The sequence below is a fragment of the Octopus bimaculoides genome, chromosome 29 (assembly GCF_046866305.1).
Source record: "Octopus bimaculoides isolate indiv1 chromosome 29, ASM4686630v1, whole genome shotgun sequence".
Classification (NCBI taxonomy): domain Eukaryota; kingdom Metazoa; phylum Mollusca; class Cephalopoda; order Octopoda; family Octopodidae; genus Octopus; species Octopus bimaculoides.
The window spans coordinates 18,587,440-18,607,439 of NC_142956.1; the positions used below are offsets into that span (position 1 = coordinate 18,587,440).

General features: G+C 36.7%; 2 protein-coding genes across 3 annotated transcripts in view; one reads left to right on the top strand and one right to left on the bottom strand.

Annotated features, from left to right (window-relative positions):
- Window positions 1-912: 912 nt before the first annotated feature.
- LOC106867744 (uncharacterized) lies at window positions 913-8,980 on the top strand. The gene is made up of 6 exons (XM_089345125.1): window positions 913-1,619; window positions 2,148-2,477; window positions 3,722-3,813; window positions 4,207-4,355; window positions 5,806-5,918; window positions 7,681-8,980. Exons 1-6 carry the CDS (start codon window positions 1,607-1,609, stop codon window positions 7,725-7,727), a joined length of 744 nt encoding a protein of 247 aa, XP_089201251.1. The 5' UTR covers window positions 913-1,606; the 3' UTR covers window positions 7,728-8,980.
- Window positions 8,981-12,281: 3,301 nt separating this feature from the next.
- LOC128251236 (uncharacterized) overlaps window positions 12,282-20,000 on the bottom strand; it is an 11,143-nt gene continuing 3,424 nt past the window's right edge. For both annotated transcript variants that reach the window (XM_089345114.1, XM_089345113.1), the window contains exons 2-6: window positions 19,501-19,557; window positions 16,895-17,143; window positions 16,239-16,277; window positions 14,563-14,811; window positions 12,282-13,439 (exon numbers count right to left, since the gene is read on the bottom strand). In XM_089345114.1, the coding sequence (XP_089201240.1) occupies window positions 13,024-13,439; window positions 14,563-14,811; window positions 16,239-16,277; window positions 16,895-17,093 (903 nt within the window). In that variant the 5' untranslated portion in view covers window positions 17,094-17,143; window positions 19,501-19,557 and the 3' untranslated portion in view covers window positions 12,282-13,023. The remainder of the gene's footprint in view (window positions 13,440-14,562; window positions 14,812-16,238; window positions 16,278-16,894; window positions 17,144-19,500; window positions 19,558-20,000) is intronic.

A 20,000-nucleotide genomic window follows, 5' to 3' on the forward strand; every position in this document is an offset into this window, starting at 1 on the left:
TTCTTGAGCAAGACACTTTATTTCTCGTGGCTCCAGTTCACTCAGCTGCAGAAAGGAGTTGCGATGTCGCTGGTGCCAAGACGTACCGGCCTTTGCCTTTCCCTTGGGTAACATCGGTGGCGTGGAGAAGGGAGGCTGGGATGCATTGGCGAATGCTCATCTTCCATAAACAACCTTACTCGGACTTGTGCCTCGAACAGTAACTTTCTAGGTGCCATCCCATGGTCATTCATGACTTAAGGAGGGGGGGTCTTTACCCTTTTATATGTGTGTTGTGTGTGTGTATATATATATATATAATTAGAGGACAACAAACATCTCATTATTAATGTATATATACATATATATATAAATATATATATATATCCATACACACACACACACACACACACACACACACACACACACATATACATATATATATATATGCTTTTATATATCTGTATATATATATATATATATATATATATATATATATATATATATATATACACGCATTCATTCACATACGTACACACATTGATTAATGTTTGTTTTCGTGTTATAATAAAAGCCACTTTATATTAAAACTGAAGGATTCCTCAATACTTTTTGTAGAGTAAAAAATATATTATTCATTAACAATGATAGTATTGACTGTGACTTCGAAGTTTCGGGGAGCTAAGCCATCATAAGATTGTTGTACATTTGAGTTCCTCTTGCTTTATATAGTCTCCGCAAAGTTCAAATTTCCTTGGATAAGCTGAGCCGTTTTGTATGGTACTTAGGTTGTATGGTAGATTGTGACAGAGAGATGCCATGGGAAGACGTTATTGATTACATTTGGACAAATCTGGGATTAACAGTGAAGTTTGTTTCCTAATTTAAATGTGAATCTGTAATGTTGACGTCTTTCGCGGAGAACATTATCAAATATTGACTAGAAAATAAAATACAAACTTAAACAAGCCTTCATAACTTTCTACTTCTTATTATCGATCGCACCTCATGCAACAACATGAAGTATGATTTATCGTCTGCAAAACGGAAAACATAAGTAGATCGAAAGCTATCGATATATTACGAAGTTAACATAAAATTATTTTGTTCACCAAGCGTATAAATACAAGTGACGTGTTTCAAGAAGTGTATTTGAAAAGATCGACGGCTAGAAGTGGCCATCGTTTGGAAAACTAACGTAGCTGAGGGTGAAACTGATAATCCGCTTATAATCTTAAAAGTAAAGTATTTTTGGAAGAAAAGAAACGACAATATAAGGCCTCGGGTTTAAGAAGATGTTTAAGAAACAACCTGGTGACAACTTCTAGAGTTGGAGAGAAAGAAAGTTCAAGTTACACAACTATATCTATAGGAGTGGAAAAAAAATCTGGAGATAATTTTAAAACTTATCATCTTTTGGAAGCCAATGCAAAAATAAAATCAACTGTGAAGTTTATTCTTGAATTGTCAGAACGAAGAGAATAGAAATAAATAAAAGAAAGCCTGCTTATCGAAACTAGTAAAAAAGTGATATTAAAAGGCAGAAGCTATTGTTTCCAGTGAGACACGTCTGCTTATTCGTTTTTGCAACTGAAAGTGAAGTTTATTTAACAATTCTGTAACAGTCATGAATCTTAAAGGTGAGTGAATTAATGATATTAGGAATGAAAAGAGAGATAATTACTGAAATTGCTTTATGATTCTATAATATAAAATACTGTGGTTAACTTGTGCTTTCATTACAATAGGTTTACTATTATTATTTCCCATTTCCAAAGGGGATGGAAAAGTCGGAGTTTGATTTGTAACAACTTTAGACCCACTAATAAAATATCTAATATTTAGCTTCATACATGTACATTCTGATTCCGAATCCTGCCGTTGTAGAGTTTGCCGTTCGTCTATCTCTTATGTTCCTTATATTTATAAAAGAAATCGTTATTAGACAGAAGACAGTGAATCTCTCTCGCATTAAAATGCCACTGTTTAGTCTTCATTTGATTTCCTTTTCTGTATTTAATATATATATATATATATATATATATATATATATATATATATATATATATATATATATATATATAATATATATGCAAAAACACGTGTGTGTGTATGTGTTTCTGAGTTATGTATGTATGTATGTATATATATACTTGTATATTTTTCAGGAATGGAAACATCAATACAATTTAGTCTGATTCTCATATCGGTGCCAGCTTTGACTCTCGTATTTTTCGTCACTCCGAGAACTGGAGTATCAGCGCTTACGGAAGTCCTTTTCGGCGAAATCACTACATCAAAATGCTTATGTTCTCGGATTAAAACGACTAAACACACAACGTCTGTTGAAGACTGTGCACTTCGGTGTATCTTACACAATGCGTGCGAATATTTTAGCTATTGCAATGGCTCATGTTATATGCATCGGTCGTTTTACGACAGAGAAATTAGAGATTATGCTTGCAACTGTTCATCATATATTTTGCTCTCCGGAAACGGTAGGTAAATCACAATTTTCTTGTCTTCTACTTTGTAATATTTAGCATTATTAACCTTATGTTAATAACCACTAGGCTATGCACATCTATCTATCTATCTATCTATCTATCTATCTATCTATCTATCTATCTATCTTTCTATCTATCTGTCTGTCTGTCTGTCTGTCTGTCTCTCTCTCTCTCTCTCTCTCTCTCTCTCTCTCTCTCTCTCTATATATATATATATATATATATATATATATATATATATATATAGGGTGATAAATTGAATATTAATTGAATTTAATCTCTGCGGAATTGTTTCCGGAATTTTGCGCGCCAGAGCTGAGGCATTTTGAAAAATAGCCCCAATGTAATCGGTAGAACTATATGCAAGTCTTATTTCATGAAGACAATTCGCGTATAGTTCTGCAAATTATGTTGATTCTAGAACGGTTGTGCTGATGAGAACACGAATGTTGTTACGTAAGTAAAACGTTAATGTTCGAAACCGCGGTACACAACTAATTCTTTATTCTGTATATTTCTCATTTTGTCTTGTTCTGGTGTTTTGCGAAGTTTTTTTCTGAAGAACATTATTTTTCTTTGTGGTTGGGACCTCTTTCTAGCATATTGGATGTCTACCTAGTGGTCATCCCTTATACACGTATATATATATATATATATATATATATATATATATATATATATATATATATATATATATATATACATATATATATATATATATATATATATATATATATATATATATATATATATATATAAATTATCGCAGAAGTATCGCTAATGGAAACGAATAAAATAAGGCCTTCGGGCCAGACAGAAAACGAAAATAGTCAATGCTGGGAGAATAACAGTCCGGTTTGTTTTCTTCTCGGTCCCTCGTACATCCGCTAATTGTCTCGTTTTAGATTATATTTATTCCACATTTGTATGTTAACTGTCTATATCGCATTCTTGTCTGTTTGTACATGTTTTTTTGTCTTGTTCTTGTTTTTTTTATTCGCCAATTCGCGAAGGCTTCTGCTGTCGGCGCCAGCACTAGGGGATTTGATATTATCGATTAGGCTCGAAATTGCGATTGACCCGCTGGTCCGATAACTGATGAGTTGGACTCTATCTATGTCTGTTTCCCGTTTGTTTGTACACTTATATGTTATTTAACTCATTACATACATACATACATATCCTGTCTGTATCTTTACATCTAAATTATTGATTACTATTTATTGGTGATTCAGGTTCAAGCTGGCAGAAAGTATTTGAGATGACTGAAAACTCATTTAAAAGAAGTCCTATTTATTTATATTGGGACAAATTGCCTATTGAAAAGGTAATGAACTTTTGAAACTTCAAAATGAATCTCAGTTAATAAACAATCTACATATTTGTCAATCCTAAATCCAAATTCTTTCTCACCCTCCATCTTAATCTTACACTTCTTCAATCTCTATTTTACATTCCGTCCTCTCACTTTCACTCCTTCTCTCTCTCTCTCCCCCCTCTCTCTCTCTTTCTCTCTTCCCCGCTTTTTGTGACTTCTCTAATTTTACTCTCTTTTGTTCTGACTCTCTCTTACTCTCACTCTTCCTTCACTTTTCCCTGTCTCCTTCTCTCCCTCCTACTCTCTCCCCGTATCACATCATAACCTCTTTTCTCTTTATACTACTCTATCTTCCCTCATTTGCTTAGATTCTTTACGGATCAGTTAACTTTCTATTTGCAGGTTCAGTTTCAGTTGATTGATAAATGGCCTACAACTGTATTCATTTTCAACGGTACAGGGACAAATTCTACATCGTGGTTCCAGAAAGACAAAGTCCTTGTAAATCCACTGCAGGACTGGGATCTACAGGACCTTACTTTCAATGAGAAGTATATATTACCTTTTTGCTCGTAATTAACATCTTTAATTATTTTGTAATTAGTCTTTTGAACACTTTCACAATCAATATTTAAGAGGAAAGTTTACAGATATACTTTGTATCTCAATGATGTATAATATTATGGTTGGCACTCCGTCGCTTAACGACGACGAGGGTTCTAGTTGATCCGATCAACGGAACAGCCTGCTCGTGAAATTAACGTGCAAATGGCTGAGCACTCCACAGACACGTGTACCCTTAACGTAGTTCTTGGGGATATTCGGCGTGACACAGAGTGTGACAAGGCTGACCCTTTGAATTACAGGAACAACAGAAACAGGAAGAAAGAGCGAGAGAAAGTTGTGGTGGAAGAGTACAGCAGGGTTCGCCACCATCCCCTGCCGGAGCATCGTGGAACTTTTAGGTGTTTTCGCTCAATAAACACTCATAACGCCTGGTCTGGGAATCGAAACTGCAATCCTATGACCGCGAGTCCACTGCCCTAACCACTGGGCCATTGCGCCTCCACTCCAAACATTATACACAGCAGAAAAAAACCCCACTAATATGACAAAAGACACAACAGACTAAACTCCATTGCAAAACAAATTGATACAGTACATTCATAGGAGGAGACTATCCTCATCCAACCCCGGCCACTTTTTGCGCTGGATTTGCATCCGAAATTAAGCTAATAATCCTTTCCCCGTTAATCTACTTTAATCAATTGCATATATTATAAATATTTGTCCATCAATACGCTGACCCCTACAGTGTATCTCTTCTAGAATTATTAAAACGAATTCCTGACCCATTAAACTGTATATTTTTTGCCCAAAGCCGCTGGGTACATTTATCAATCCTTTCGCTGGCAGCCATTTTGTGTCTCATTCGTATCAGACTCATTTCCTAAAACTTCTCTTCTAGAACCTCAGTCTTCTGACACCCCTTCTTTAATCCCCTTTTTCCCAAAACCCACCTCTTGACACAAGTTGGAGTTGCATAGCAACTGCTTCGTCTTTTAAGGCTAAAAACACTACATTCTTTATTTTTAAAATATACATGATTCCAAATGATAGAACAAGTGGGGAATATCATGTTTTCTATTACAATCTGGTTTTATTTCCACTCATTACTTTTCTCTCATTGGTCCATATAGTTCGACATACACTCTAAGTAGGAAATATGACAGGATTGTCATGGTTGGAATGCCTTTGATTCAGAGATCCCATGATCACAGCTGAACTGAAGCTAACCTCACAAGATCTGATTTACCCAAATTAAATGTCATTTCTACCTTCTATATCATGAATACCAAACCGGGCATGAAACATTCACTAATATCAGAGACGAAATGATAACCTCATCGATTTAATTAAACAGAATTGATTGTTAATACAATTCGTAAAAGTGTTATTTATAATGATTTTTATTAAATTTAACAATTGCTAATATATTAGTTTCAGTCACCCGTATTTTAGAATCGAGAATTCTTACCAGGTTACGATTGAAGCCAAAAGAGAAATCGGAAATAATGAAAAGTATGATATTTTCCTGAATGTCCCATCCAGTTGTAAGTAAAACATATCGTCTTGCTTTGAATACAAATGATTGTGTGTGTGTGTGTGTGTGTGTGTGTGTGTGTGTGTGTGTGTGTGTGTGTGTGTGTGTGTGTGTGTGTGTGTGTGTGTGTGTCCGTCCGTATTTTGATACAGGTGATTCTTGCGCTCTGAGGTCTGAGATTGTTATGATAGAAAATAGCATCCTTTCGATTGACGAGAGAGCAATTTTTTTCTGTAAGTTTTTCTATTCAATCAAGCAATTTCTTCACAGTATACTTCAGCTGTAATCAACTGGGTTTTTTATGGCAAGGTTTCCACGTGTATTATCAAACATGTCCCACTAAACGCTTAATGAAACTTTTTATTTTTATTATTGTTATATTTTGACCCGAAGATTAGCTATAATTTTGAATAGAATTGATTTTCGATCGATTTATTTTAATCGATTTTATTTTATTTTATTTTCTATTTGAAAATTTGGTTATGAAACACGTGTAGTCGTTTTATCATTTTAATAATTATTACTTTGTATTGTGTTATAGTTCTTTTTAGTGTATTTACTTATTAAATTTTTCTATATGTGACTGTGATTTTCATCGATGAGTTCATGAACTTTGGTTCTTTTCTCTAAATTATATATATATATATATATATATATATATATATATATATATATATATATACATAATATATATATATATATATATATATATATATATATATATATATATATATATATATATATATATATATACATACATACATACATACATACATACATACATACATACATACATACATACATACATACAAGCATGCATACAGAGAGAGAGAGAAAGAAAATTCATTTTTATTGAAGCTGAATAAAACTTCACAAAATGTTACTCAGAATTTCACATAATCGTTCACCAAACAATTCAGAGTATATTTTTTTTATTTTGGCACAAGGCCAGAAATACTGAGGATGTAAACAATTACATCAACACCGGTATTCATCTAGTACTGATATCGACACTGAGAGGACAAAAGGCAAAGTCGACCTCAGCGGAATTTGAACTTAGAACGTAAAGTTGGATGAAATGTTATTAAACATTTTTTTACGGTCTGCAAACGATTCCGCCAGCAATTTGATATATTGGCCGGTGTTCGGCCAAGCCTGACCTTTCTTTCTTGTTTCGACTACCATCCGTGCAACATCTATATTCCTCCATATGCCTGTCTTCTCTTATGTCCCTGCCGTAAGGCTTCATCTTCACACACACCAGCTTAATTTAATTCGTCCTTAGTCGAAAGACACCTGTTGTTATGTCCTGTTATTTGCATTTTTATTTGAGCACCATTTCTCCGGGTTTTTTTTCCGTCCTTGCTTTCGTATACATTCGCTGCTTTCTTTCAAGGAATCTAATGCTCTAAGCTTAGTTTTTCCTTGGAGCCGGCCAGATTGGAGCAATCTCGAGTATAACCAGCCGAAATTGCAAAGATAATCTGGAACTTGACTGAGGAAAGAAAACTTCGAATGACCCACCCGTGATTTTTCTTGTCCCTCTTTTGTATCATCTGTCTGGATGTTTTGTTGTCCCATTTTTGTACTCGTTTTTATATACATATGGCGGTGTACGTACACTTTGGTCTCTTCATGCATGCGTGTATTTATGTATGTATGCATGCATGTATGTCTATGCATTCATGTATATATGTATGTATGATCGTCGAGAAATTTAGAGTTAACTTCATAAAATTTTAACAAATTTTTCTTTTCATTTTTTTTTTCAGTTCAGAACACCTACAAAGCCCTGATCATCTCAGTCCTTTTCAATTAGAATATACATCATTAGAAAAACTGCGTATTCTTACATTCACACATACGTATATACGTACGTACGTACATACATTTATACATACATACATACATACATACATACATAAATAGATACATACATATATACATGCATACATACACACATACATACACACACACGTACATACATACATACATACATACATACGTACGTACGTACATACACACACACATGCATACATACATATATACATGCATGCATACATGCATACACGCACGCACAAATGCATACATCCATACATTCGCATCACACCACGCACACACTACAACTGACCAACTACTTTCTCCCTTTCTCCCTTCCCCATTTTCACACTACATACGTCAAGATCACCAGCATTCTACCTCCCACACACAGCCCCTCGTTCCCGATCACCGTTTGTTATCTCCCCCTTTCTTAGCTCTCCTGAAATAAGAATTTCTAACTTCCGGTCAATCATTGTTATGACTGGCCATTATTATGATTGACCGTTGACTGAACACTATTCAATTTTTTTCTCCGTGTTTTTCTCCTTGTCTCCGTATTCTTTCTGTTGAAGAGCGTAGCTCGAAACGTCAAAGACTTTCCGTATTCCCGAGCGTCATACTAATATATACTTTTGTTATTTACACCACCTGTCCTCGTCTGTTGTTATTATTTGTATATTCTCCTACATACATACATACATACATAGGCTTGTCAAAACCGGAAGGGAGAAAGCTAATTCGAAGACTACAGATCCAATCCATCACTGGAACTGTAAAAATCTGTAAAACTTTCCAGAAGTTTGTCATTTAAATATATATGAGCATGTCTAGTTATACAACTATATGCATGAGAATACATACATAAAAGATACAAATCTGCACATGCATACATACATACATAATACATGAATGCATGCATGTATGCACACATACATACATACATACATACATACATACATACACACACACACACACGCATACATACATACAATGATAATGAAATGTAAGAGAAACAATAGGTTTACACCTCATCAGTCACATCATTTAAACTAATTAACAAAACTGTACGGTGACTCATCAGAACAAGCTCTTGTTGGGAGGTTAATTACAGGTTCACATATTTACTTTCCGAATGTAATATTTAAAAAGTGACTTTTTTTTTTTGTTATTTCTTTACTTCTGTACTTTTTTCTCTGTAACCAGGTTATTCTTGTTATTATTGTTAAATAAAACATTTTTGTCAGAGAAAAAGACTCGTCTGTTATATTTCTAAAACATTTGCTTCTTCTCTATTTCGACGACAACATATAAAATTATTGTCAGATGGCTGATCCCAGTGTAAGGAATCTTGTTTCGCAACTGACCCAATCAACGATTAAAAGAACTTCTACAACTTTTATGCAAAGTTTTTTTTTTTAAGATCTACGAACTCTACAACAATCCACCTTTCAAACAAGAGCTTCCCGACTGCCAATATCTCCTGCTTTGACTTGGAAATATGCTGGTGTTCAGTTCCGTTTCAATGCTTTTCCCAGAGATCTTTTTACGGCAGTATACAATGAGTTACAAACGAAAGGCGCCTGATGACGTTCTTCGCTACACAAATATTGCTTTAGATCTCGAAATTCATCCTCGACAGAAACCATAAATTTGTCCAGAGTATTGTCTTCACCTCCGAAAAGCAGAACAACGCATCGACAAAATGAGAACCTATTTTCTTTCATAGCCGAAGACTAAATATCGATCGCGATCATTGGGTACTTGTCTCTTTCAAGAGTATTCAAAACCTTTTATCATTTAACATTTTGTTTTGGACAATGAAATGTCATGGACACTTACTTCCTTTTATTTGTAGTGGTTGGGCAGTTTTCCCTTCTGTTTGAATGGCTTCTGAAAATAATTTCTTAGTTTTCAATATGTAGCTCTATTTTTAAGTTACCAACTCTGGAATTTGTATTGATTTTTTTCGGTTTGTTATTTATTCTTCTGGCCAATTTACGTATACTTTTCTGCATACACATATCATACGCAATCCGTAAAACATTTCAGCTGAGCAGCAACACGTGCAACATTGGTTGTCTGTAGTTTCTTCAACTTCAACCTCAAGGCGGCTATAAAAGCATATTCAAACTGCTCCAACTGGTTGGAATATCTCCCTCTCATTCTCATGGGTATTCGATCCACGGTTAAGGTGGGAGTTGGACATACTCCGGTTGAACTAGTTTATAGTACAGCTCTCACCTTACCTGAACAGATGATCGAACCTGTTTCACCCCAACACTTTCCTGACCCATCAAAATATGTGCACTGCTTACGGACATCTATGTCGCACTTGTCCCCTGCAGGCCCCAGACAACAGAACATCGCTTCACATGTCCCAAAGGACATCAATACTTGGATGCATGTGTTTCGTTAGCAATGATGGAATACCTTCTCAACTTCGGCCACCATATTCCGGGCCCTACAAAGTAATTAAAAAAGAACCGAAGTATTTCGTTCTCAATATTGGAGGAAAACGAAATACTGCGTCTGTTGATCGCTTAAGAAAAGCATTCGTCGGAGAGGACTTACTTTCACTTCCCGAACTCTACAGCTTCAGCTTCAGCCATCGCAAATACCCTAGATTCTGCACAACCCCGGCACACCAAATCGGGAAGAACAGTTCGATGGCCCGCAAGGTTTGTTCAAGTCTTTCGAGTAAGTTCAATCTCTTCATTTACCCATCTTCTCAATTGAAATGTCTTCAATGCCCACATCAACATATAAAAACAATTTGTTTATTTTTCTTATGGTTATGAACAATTGCCACATACATAACCCAAAATAACTATGCATCACCCGCATACAAACCAAAAGAAAACAAAGAACATTTTGTATAGAAACAAAACAAGAACATTTTTCTATATCAATGAAAAACATCTTTATGAACATTATTCTCAGTCCGACCCATGCTAGCATGGAAGGCGGACGTTAAACGATGATGGCGAGGAGGAGGATATTCTGCTAATTCAGCTGGTTAAAAATTTCACAAACGAACTTTTTCCACAAACATATTTTATTTTTACTGTAAAATTACATTTCTTTATATTCTTTTACTTGCTTCAGGCATTTGACGACGATCATGCTGGAGCACCACATTTAGGCAAACAAATCGACCGACCCCAGGACTTATTCTTTCTTAGTCAATTAATTGTTCTATCGGTCTGTTTTGCCGAAGCGCTAGGTAAACACACCAGTATCAGTTGTCAAGCGATGTTGGGGGTGACAAACACACACACACACACACACACACACACACACACACACACACACACACACACACACACACACACTCGCACGCACGCACACACACACACACACGTGCACACACACACACACACAAACACGCACACACACACGCACGCACACACGCACGCACACACACACGCACACACACACACACACACACACACACACACACACACACACACACACACACACACACACACACACACACACACACACACACAGAGGTTCGAAAAAGGAAAACAACGTAAGGACGTGATACAGATTGTGTTACTGGACGCTCGGGAAAGGATGTGGAGGCGCGTAGCTTAGTGGTTAGGCTGTCAGCATCATGATCGCAAGAGTGTGGTTTCGATTCCTGGACCGGGTGATGCGTTGTGTTCTTGAGCAAAACGCTTCATTTCACGTTGCTCCACTAAGCTGGCAAAAATGAGTAACGCTGCGATGGACCGTCCGGCTGGGGAACACATATGCCATTGAAACTGGGAAACCAGGCCCATGAGCCTGCCTAGCTTTAAAAGGGCACATAAATAAATATATATATATGTATATATATATATATATATATATATATATATATATATATATATATATATATATATATATATATATATATATAGGAGAGTATTGTAGTTCGCTTGAAGTATTGTGTATTGTTTGTAAAGAATAAAAAGTTTAGGAAGGTATAACAATGCAATCATCATCATCATCATCATCGTTTAACGTCCGCCTTCCATGCTAGCATGGGTTGGACGATTTGACTGAGGACTGGTGAAACCGGATGGCAACACCAGGCTCCAATCTAATTTGGCAGAGTTTCTACAGCTGGATGCCCTTCCTAACGCCAACCACTCAGAGAGTGTAGTGGGTGCTTTTACGTGTCACCCGCACGAAGGCCAGTCAGGCGGTACTGGCAACGGCCACGCTCGAAATGGTGTCTTTTATGTGCCACCCGCACAAAAGCCAATCCAGGGGCACTGGCAACGATCTCGCACGAAAGATATCATGTGTCACCCGCACATGAGCCAGTCCGGGGGCACTGGCAAACGAAAAATGGACTGTATACCTGTTGTAACTTGGTAAACTGTAGTCCGATGATATTTCGGAATTAAAATTCCATCTTCAGATCTTATTTCCTGGAGTCTCTGCTATAAACTGTTTTATAAAAGAACAGTTTATAGCAGAGACTCCAGGAAATAAGATCTGAAGATGGAATTTTAATTCTGAAATATCATCGGACTACAGTTTACCAAGTTACAACAGGTATACAGTCCATTTTTTGTTCTATATTGCATTGTTATACCTTCCTAAACTTTTTATTCTTTACACACACACACACACACGCGCACACACACACACACACACACTCACACACACACACACACACACACACACACACACACACACACACACACACACACACACACACACACACACACACACATATATATATATATATATATATATATATATGTACGACTTTCATTTTCTGTCTACCAAATCCACTCACAAGGCTTTGGTCGGTCTGAGGCTATAGTAGAAGACACTTGCCCAAGGTGCCACGCAGTAGTACTGAATCCGGAACCATGTGGTTGGTAAGCAAGCTACTTACTACACAGCCACTTCTGCATCTATGTTTCGCTTTCTTTTTTAAATGATTTGCTTTCTACATCATACCTGTATGCTTACACGAATATTTTCATGTGTGCTATCACTTGCTCTCTGCGCCACTGAAAGACACATTACCTATATTAGACCTCTAGTTCACGTAATTAATAGAGTTGCATATCTCTTTCAACGCTCCAGCATATTATATTGCCTAGGCATGTACACATTGCCTAACACATATTGCACACACCAATCTGAACGGTGATTCTTTGCTTTATATTATTTTTTTTTTTTTTGTGGAGGTGCAATAGCCCAATGGTTAGGGCACCGGACTCGCGGTCATCGGATCACGGTTTCGATTCTCAGACCGGGCGTTGTGAGTGTTTATTGAGCGTGTACACTTAAAGCTCCACTAGGCTCCGGCAGGGGATGGTCGTAAGCGATGGAGTGCCAACAAGATTTTCATTTTTCATTTCTTTCACTTGCCATGTTTTTTCTTTGCTTATATGTTTACACTCACTCCCACTACCACCACCAAACATGCAGCTTGACAAGTAGTATTGGTTTGTTTCCATGGTTCGACAAATGGTACTGGTTTGTTTATGTTTCAGCACAAAAAAAAAAAACAAATTACCCCGGGGGCGATTTGTTCTTCTAAAGCCTTTCAATGTGGTGGCTCCAGAATCGTTAAGCAAGTAAAACACACAGCCGATTGTTTCTGCAATTTTTTCAAACGTGTATTTGGTGACACCAGTCACAATCCTCCAAATATCAAGGCTGAGACTGGCTCTCAAGCTGCTGGCCCCTGATGTTTCACCTGCAAAAAATTTCGAGCAAAGATCAACAATACAACATATGACTTTTAAGAATCCACTTGTAGCCCACTTGAAGCATTGTAATATCAAAGAAGAGAAAAGGGGTGGGGGAATAAGAAAGCTTCTGACAATGTGGAAAGTTTCATAAAAACCTTTATATTTCAGACACAAAGGCCCGTCCTCAGAAGAAAAACAGTCTGGGAAATGTCTAGTTACACAGGTTCCATCAACCCACTCAAATCCCTCTGATAACATTTGTTTCAATCCTTTCGCATTTGAACCGGCAAAATCCAACCAGAACGTTCTACCTGTCTTACGTTCAAGCCGGCCAGATCTGGCCTCTTTGTCTTAACCCGTCCTCAGAAGAAAAACAGTCTGGGAAATGTCTAGTTACACAGGTTCCATCAACCCACTCAAATCCCTCTGATAACTTTTGTTTCAATCCTTTAGCATTTAAACTGGCAATATCCGGCCAAAACACTCAACCTGTTTTATGCTCAAATTGGCCAGATCTGGCCTCTCTCTCTTAACCCACAATGTCATTCTAAAAATAAACAGTCACATCATTGAAATCTTGTGGTTAATTAAAAAACCGTGTGAGTAAATAAACATTATTTTTGACAGAATAATGTGAATGCTAAAGGGTTCAATAAAAGAAGTTAGATGAAATAAGTACCAGCCTAATATACTCAAGGTGGAGGCGCAATGGCCCAGTGGTTAGAGCAGCGGACTCGCGGTCATAGGATCGCCGTTTCGATTCCCAGACCGGGCGTTCTGAGTGTTTATTGAGCGAAAACACCTAAAGCTCCACGAGGCTCCGGCAGAGGATGGTGGTGAACCCTGCTGTACTCTTTCACCACAACTTTCTCTCACTTTTACTTCCTGTTTCTGTTGTGCCTGTAATTCAAAGGGTCAGCCTTGTCACACTGTGTCACGTTGGCTATCCCCGAGAACTACGTTAAGGGTACACGTGGAACCCTCGTCGTAGTAACCGACGGAGTGCCAACAACAACAATATACTCAAATTGATGTAAGTGAGGAACCTCTTTCGCATGAAATTGCTGATCTTGTGCCTAAACTGGAGAGAATTGTTATTGTTATTATTAGCAGAAGTAATTCCCTTACCTTTCATTGCTAAAGAAAATTCTGGAGAACAGTGGTTTTTGTCACAAAAACTCCAAGTGTAATCTTTCTCAGATATATTTCGAATGGAAACGGTCGAGATATTATTAGTATGACTAACTTCGTAGTCATCATGCTTATAACAAGTCGTATCACATTCGAGATTACGATGCTGATTTTTCCAAACAATAATTCTTTCCAAATTGGGTACATTAATAAGTAGGGTGGTGTTGCCTCCCAATACAGCTGGTTCTGAAATAAATAGATAAATCAATATCATTGATTTGTTTCCCATATGAAAGATTTCAGGGTTTTTTTTTTATTATCATCATCAATTTAGTACTTACTTTTCCATTATTAGAAGCAGTTTTCTTTGTATACTATTAAACCCTCTTTCCTAATATGCGAGTCTATTGGATACAAAAGAGTCTGGATATGTTTTATGCAGAGAACTGAGAACAAATGACAACATATAAATGTTGTCATTTTGTTTATTAAGATTGTGCAGAGTAGGATACATTATAGTTTCCGATAGCTAATCAAGTTGTACAGAAAGGTGTCACACCAACAACTGGTGTAGTAGCATTCTAGTTAGGTATTACAAGCATAAAGGAGATGCCTCCAAATTACTGGACCAGGTCAAGAAAGTTACAGAGAAAGTTAAAACCCAATGAATTAGAAACAGAATTATACTAGATGAGATGCAGCTTAGTTTTATGCCAGGAAGAAAGACTACTGGTGCCATCTTCTTAGTAAGACAACTACAAGAGAAGTATTTGGTTAAAAGTAAACCATTACACTTAGCATTCGTTGACCAGGAGAAAGCCTTTGACATGACATGGTGGTCTCTGAGGAAGCTAGGAGTTGACGATTGGCTTGTAATGGCTGTATACACCATGTATATGGATTCTGTCAGTAAGGTAAGAGTTGGCCATAAGCAGAGCAATGAATTTAGGTACAGGTTCTTAGCATCCTCCTATACATCATTGTCTCCCAGACTCTAGCCGAGCAATTTAAAATTGGCTGTCCTTGGGGACTACTATATGCTAATGGTCTCATTCTCAGAGTGGAATCTAGAAAAGAATTAGAAAAGAAATTCATGAAAATATCATGTAGTATGCACTCTAGATTGGATGGTGTAAGGAAGAGCATTGACATGTAGGAGCCATGCCAAAGTAGATATTGGAGCCTGACATGGTCCTCGGGCTTGTATCCTGTCAAAACATCCAACTCATGCCAGCATGGAATGTAGATGTTAAACGACGTTGATGACAATGATAAGGAATGTCGTAACCACAATCATAATTATTATGACTGTCGTAGTCCTAGTTACGTGCTGACCTAAAAATGTGAAAGATCGATGAGAAAATGCATCCCTGTACACTCTGTAGAATTGGTTGACATTAGGGAGGGTGTCTAGCTTTAGAAACCATGCCAAAGCAAACATTGGAGATTGACGAAGTCCTGCAGCCTGTCGGATCTTGTATGATTGTCCAACTAATGTCAGCATGGAAGGAAATAACTAAACGATGATGGTTATGATTGGTGCTCTTAAAATGAAATTGAGATGATCAGAGAAAAATAAATTTTAAAGATACTAAAAACTATGAGTTAAAAGAAAGAAATAGAAGGCAGAATTAAAAAGACAGCGTTTGGAAAAGGTTTGTTAAGTCATTTACCGTTTTGGGTAATTTTATAAGTTTCTTCGCGTGTCAAACCTGTATAAGATGAAAATAAAAATTTTTGATTTTCAGATTTGACACTTGATCAACAGGATTGATTGCAATTAATCTTACAATAATTAAATAATAACAAGAATACTCAGAGGGTGCAAACTTACGTCAACGCAACACCAACATCCTCTCAATTATTAGCCAGAGATGATTTATAAAATGAGAATATCTGAAATAAACTTGGCTGCTCTCACAAACGGGAATGCAAAAAATGAACCTGACTGCTCTCAAAAATTAAGCAAAAAAAAAAAAAACAGATAAAATAATCCAGAATCCTTGTCCGGAACCAGATCGATCCCAAAATCTAATCAATTTGTGCCAGTCATGAGGCCTAACATCCCGGAAAGTTTCATTCGAAACCATTCCGCAGTTCTTGAGATATCTTGTCCACGGACAAGCAAATACGACTAAAAACAATACCTCTGCCTTAGCGAAGGCAGAAGTAATAATTAACACATGTAAATAGAATTACACATTATACGCAGTGACAATTTGAAGGCATTGAACATATGGTACTGCATCTGGGCAATTATTATTATTATTATTATTATTATTATTATTATTATTATTATTATTATTATTATTATAAATCATTTTCTTACTGTTTATCTTCAGATCAAATTTTCTGTAATTGAGATTGTCGTCACAAAATGTCCAAGATAAACGTTCCTTAGTTACACTTCGGATCCATAAAGTCGATATACTCCCATTATGTGTCACTATATATTCAGGGCTGTTGGCGCATGTCAGGTCACATTCATATTTATAATTCTGGTATCTCCAAATGACCGGTCTTTTCATGTTTGGTATTTCAGTCAACAGAATAGCACTTACGTCGAGTGTACCATTTTCTGAAATAAAGAAATCAGGTGAGTAGTCTGCTTCCCAAACACATGGTTCTGGGTTCAGTCCTACCTTGGGCAAGTGTGTTCTTCTATAGCCTCGGGCTGACCAAAGCCTTCTGAGATGATCTGGTAGATGGAAACTGAAAGAAGCCCGTCGTATATATATGTGAGTGTATGTGTGTTTATGCCTGTGTTTGTCTCCCATCACCACTTGGCAATCAGTGTCGATGTGTTCATGTCCCTGTAATTTAGCGGTTCAGCAAAAGGGACCGATAAAATATGTGCCGAGATTAAAATAAATAATTCCTGGCATAAATTTTTTTTTAATATTTTGTGTTCTGTATAACTATAAACAATTGTACATAAATTTTAACAACAAAATCCTATATGGACCCCCAACAAACATATTGACCCCAGGAGAAAATCACTGCTCTAGCAGATTCCCTCATGCAGGTTTCTTATTTCTTTATTGCCCACAAAGGGCTAAACATAGAGGGGACAAACAAGGACAGACAAACGGATTAAGTCGTTTACATCGACCTCAGTGCGTAACTGGTACTTAATTTATCGACGCCGAAAGGATGAAAGGCAAAGTCGGCCTCGACGGAATTTGAACTCAGAACGTTGTGGCAGAAGAAATACCGCTAATTTTTCGCCCAGCGCGCTAACGTTTCTTATTTCTTTATTGCCCACAAGGGGCTAAACATGGAGGGGACAAACAAGGACAGACAATGGGATTAAGCTGATTATACCGATCCCAGTGCGTAACTGGTACTTAATTTATCGACCTCGAAAGGATGAAAGGAAAAGTCGGCCTCGGCAGAATTTGAACTCAGAACGTAAAGACAGACGAAATACTGATAAGCGTTTCGCCTGGCGTTCTGCCGCCTTATGCAGGTTTCTGGTTGTTGTTCTGGCTCCCTGATGCAGGTTTCTGGCTCTTATTCTGGCTCCCTGATGCAGGTTTCTGGCTTTTCTTCCTCAATGGGAAACGCCAAAGATAGGTCGCCTGGGGCACATTCAAAAGTGTAGCTTTATCTAAACAATAGTCACTATCAGAGACTGAGTTTCCCTAGTGAACTGTCTGGAATAAGAATTTGCAAAAAAAATTTAAATAAACAAATAAATAAATAAATATATAAATAAATAAAGAAAGAAAGAACAATGACTAAAAACTATGAGTTAAGAGAAAGAAATAGAAAGCAGAATTGAAAAGATAGTGTCTAGTTTAAAAGGAGAAAAAGGTGTAGCATGTTGGGAAGGTTACTTTTGTTGTAACGTCGTAGCACAGTTGTGCTATGGCAACTCCAGCCAAAAAATAAGTACCGGGTTTAAAATACATAAGAACTGGAGTTCATTCACTTGACTGAAAATTCTTAAAGGCGATGCCCCAACATGGCCGAAGTCTAATGAGTGATGGAACTAAAAGATCATCATTGTTATAATACCTTCTGTTCCATGCTTTCATGGATCAGAGTTTTTTTCATTCTTAACAGTAGGGGTGCTCTTCTTGTCACTAACCTTCATCTGTTTTCAAATAAAACTATAATATCTCTGTCTAGTGGTTTGTTAACAGTTTAACCAATATCAGGATTTAACGAAGACGACGATGATTATTATTATTATTATTTGTGTTCTTAAAATGAAATTCTCAATCAGAACTAATCTCCACCCACGAAAAAAATTAACTTTAGTTTAGATGAAATACTTTTGTGACATATTTCAACTTTTAAAAGCAAATTCACTGCAGTTACCAAAGAGAAGAAATTCTCACTGATAGTAAAAGGTGTAGAAACACCATATCTGCCCAGTGCTTCCCTCTAACATAATGGTTCTCAACCATTTTCCATCTATGGATCCCTTTTGATTCCTATTTTACTCAGGTGGACCCTTATAACCATTTTATGTTTTAAAAACCCTATTTTTATAATTAAATGTTATTAGGAATTATATTAAAATAATTGGTAAAATATTTTGTGTACTGTAAAACTATAACCAATTAATTGTACATAAATTTGAACAACAAAATCTTACATGGACTCCCAACAGCCATATCGATCCCTATTGAAAACCACGGCTCTAGTGGATCCCCCGATTTGTGTTTCTAGCTCTTTAGCCTTACTCAATGGGAAATGTCAAAGAGAGATAACCCTGGGCAGATTCAAAGCCGTGGCTTTATCTCGAGAACAGTCATTATCAGTGACTGAGTTGCGCTAGTGAACTGCCTGGTCAGAATAAAACTTAAAAAAAACAAAAAACAAAATAGTGACTAAAGTATATGAGTTAAGGGAAATAAATAGAAGACAGAATTAATTAGATAGTATCTAGTTTAAAAGGAGAAAAGGATTTGTTAATCCATTTACCACTTTGGATAATTTTATGACGTTGAAATCTCGACGAAGTTCCAATTCTTGTGGACCCTGTAAAAGACGAAAGTAAAAATTTTTGATGTTCAGATTTTATATTTGATGAAAAAGATTGTTTACTATTTTTTTAATTACAATAATTAAATAATAATTAACACTTGTAGATATAATTATACAGTATATACAGTAGCAGTTCGAGTGAAGGCATTGAACATGTGGTTCTCTGCTTGTAGCATTTAAACTGGCCATGTCTGGCCAAAATGTTTCACCTGCTTCAGGTTCAGTCTGGCCAAATCCAGGCTCTCACACCTACCCTACAATGTTAGTCTAAATTAAACAATCGCATCATAAAATATCGAAACAAGGTCGAGATAAGTCGGTAGCTGTAAGGAGGGCATCATCCCTGCACAGACCTCCAGAGAGGCGGTGTAAGTCGTGATTAATCCAGGAAAGAAGGAAGAGCCTTACTAAATCAGTAACCTGGGCGGTATCCACAA